The sequence below is a fragment of the Notothenia coriiceps genome, unplaced genomic scaffold (assembly GCF_000735185.1).
Source record: "Notothenia coriiceps isolate Sejong01 unplaced genomic scaffold, NC01 NC01_scaffold00011955, whole genome shotgun sequence".
NCBI lineage: Eukaryota > Metazoa > Chordata > Actinopteri > Perciformes > Nototheniidae > Notothenia > Notothenia coriiceps.
In genome coordinates, this window is record NW_011344656.1 from 1 (window position 1) to 1,484 (window position 1,484).

At 52.8% G+C, this 1,484-nt stretch overlaps 1 protein-coding gene across 1 annotated transcript; it reads left to right on the top strand.

Annotated features, from left to right (window-relative positions):
- The first annotated feature begins 444 nt into the window (after nt 1-444).
- Nucleotides 445-1,126, top strand: LOC104947113 (phosphatidylinositol 4,5-bisphosphate 3-kinase catalytic subunit alpha isoform-like). Its single transcript, XM_010773075.1, has 4 exons — nt 445-522; nt 625-753; nt 852-905; nt 992-1,126. The coding sequence occupies exons 1-4, from the start codon at nt 445-447 to the stop codon at nt 1,124-1,126; spliced, it is 396 nt and encodes a 131-aa protein (XP_010771377.1).
- Nucleotides 1,127-1,484: the final 358 nt, after the last annotated feature.

A 1,484-nucleotide genomic window follows, 5' to 3' on the forward strand; every position in this document is an offset into this window, starting at 1 on the left:
GAACCATCAAGAGGGGAACAGGGAACCATCAAAAGAGGATCAGGGAACCATCAAGAGGGGATCAGGGAACCATCAGGAGAGGATCAGGGAACCATCAGGAGAGGATCAGGGAACCATCAGGAGAGGAACAGGGAACCATCAGGAGAGGATCAGGGAACCATCAAGAGGGGTTCTATTCAGCCCCCCAGGGAGGTGGTTCTACTCAGCCCCCCAGGGGGGTAGTTTTACTTACTCAGCACCCCCCCCCCCGGAAAGTTTACTCTAAGGTGCTGGAAGGAAGGGTCCAGTCGATAGTTGAACCTCAGATTGAGAAGGAACAATGCAGATTTGTCCTGGTAAGGATTCTTGCCAGGATCTTCGAGGGGGCCTGGAGGTGGCCTGGAGGGGGCCTGGAAGGGCCTGGAGGGTCCTCGGGGTTGGCCTGGAGTATGCTTATCGGTCTACATGTGTTTTGAGGATTTTGAGAAAGCGTATGGCCCGGTTCCCTCGGAGATACTGTGGGAGGTGCTGCAGGAGGATGGGGTCAGGGGGTCTCTCCAGACTCCAGATGAGCAGTAGAAGATGGATGGATGTTTCTATTGTTCTATGTTTAGGTGCTGTTGTTGTGTTGTTGTTGTTGTCCAGGTGAGCCATGACAGTTTACCTGAGCAGCTGATAGCCGAGTCCATCAGGAAGAAGAGCCGCTCCATGCACCTGTCGCCTCAACAGCTGCGCCTCTGTGTGCAGGAGTACCAGGGGCAGTACATCCTCAAGGTACTCACTCTAGGACTGTCTGTCTGACTGACTGTCTGTCTGATTACCGGTCTGTCTATCTGACTACCTGTCTGTGTGAATGCCTGTCTCTCTCTCAGGTGTGTGGCTGTGATGAGTACCTGTTGGAGAAGTATCCTCTCAGTCAGTACAAGGTAACAACTTCATCATCAAGCCCTACTTGTCTCACTCTCTCCACCTGTCTTCACCTGTCTCACTCTCTCCACCTGTCTATCTGCAGTATATCCGATCCTGCATCATCGTGGGTCGTCTACCTCACCTGATGCTCGTCTCCAAAGAGAGTCTTTATTCCCAGCTTCCTGCCTCGGGCTTCGTCACGCCTTCATACAGGTACAGCAGCCATCAGCATCTCTGACTCACGTACAGCAGCCAATCAGCGTCTCTGACTCACGTACAGTAGCCAATCAGCGTCTCTGACACACGTACAAAGCCAATCAGCGTCTCTGACACACGTACAAAGCCAATCAGCGTCTCTGACACACGTACACAGCCAATCAGCATCTCTGAAGCACGTACACAGCCAATCAGCGTCTCTGACTCACGTACACAGCCAATAAGCGTCTCTGACTCACACACAGCGGCCAATCAGCGTCTCTGACTCACGTACACAGCCAATCAGCGTCTCTGAAGCACGTATACAGCCAATCAGCGTCTCTGACACACGTACAGCAGCCAATCAGCATCTCTGACTCACGTACACAGCCAATCAGCGT

Bases quoted from the DNA above. Each gene is read 5' to 3' on its own strand.
- LOC104947113 (XM_010773075.1), top strand. From the start codon at position 445: ATGTGTTTTGAGGATTTTGAGAAAGCGTATGGCCCGGTTCCCTCGGAG. The intron at 523-624 runs GTCAGGGGGTCT...GTTGTTGTCCAG, and splicing joins AGGTGCTGCAGGAGGATGGG to GTGAGCCATGACAGTTTACC. The intron at 906-991 runs GTAACAACTTCA...GTCTATCTGCAG, and splicing joins ATCCTCTCAGTCAGTACAAG to TATATCCGATCCTGCATCAT.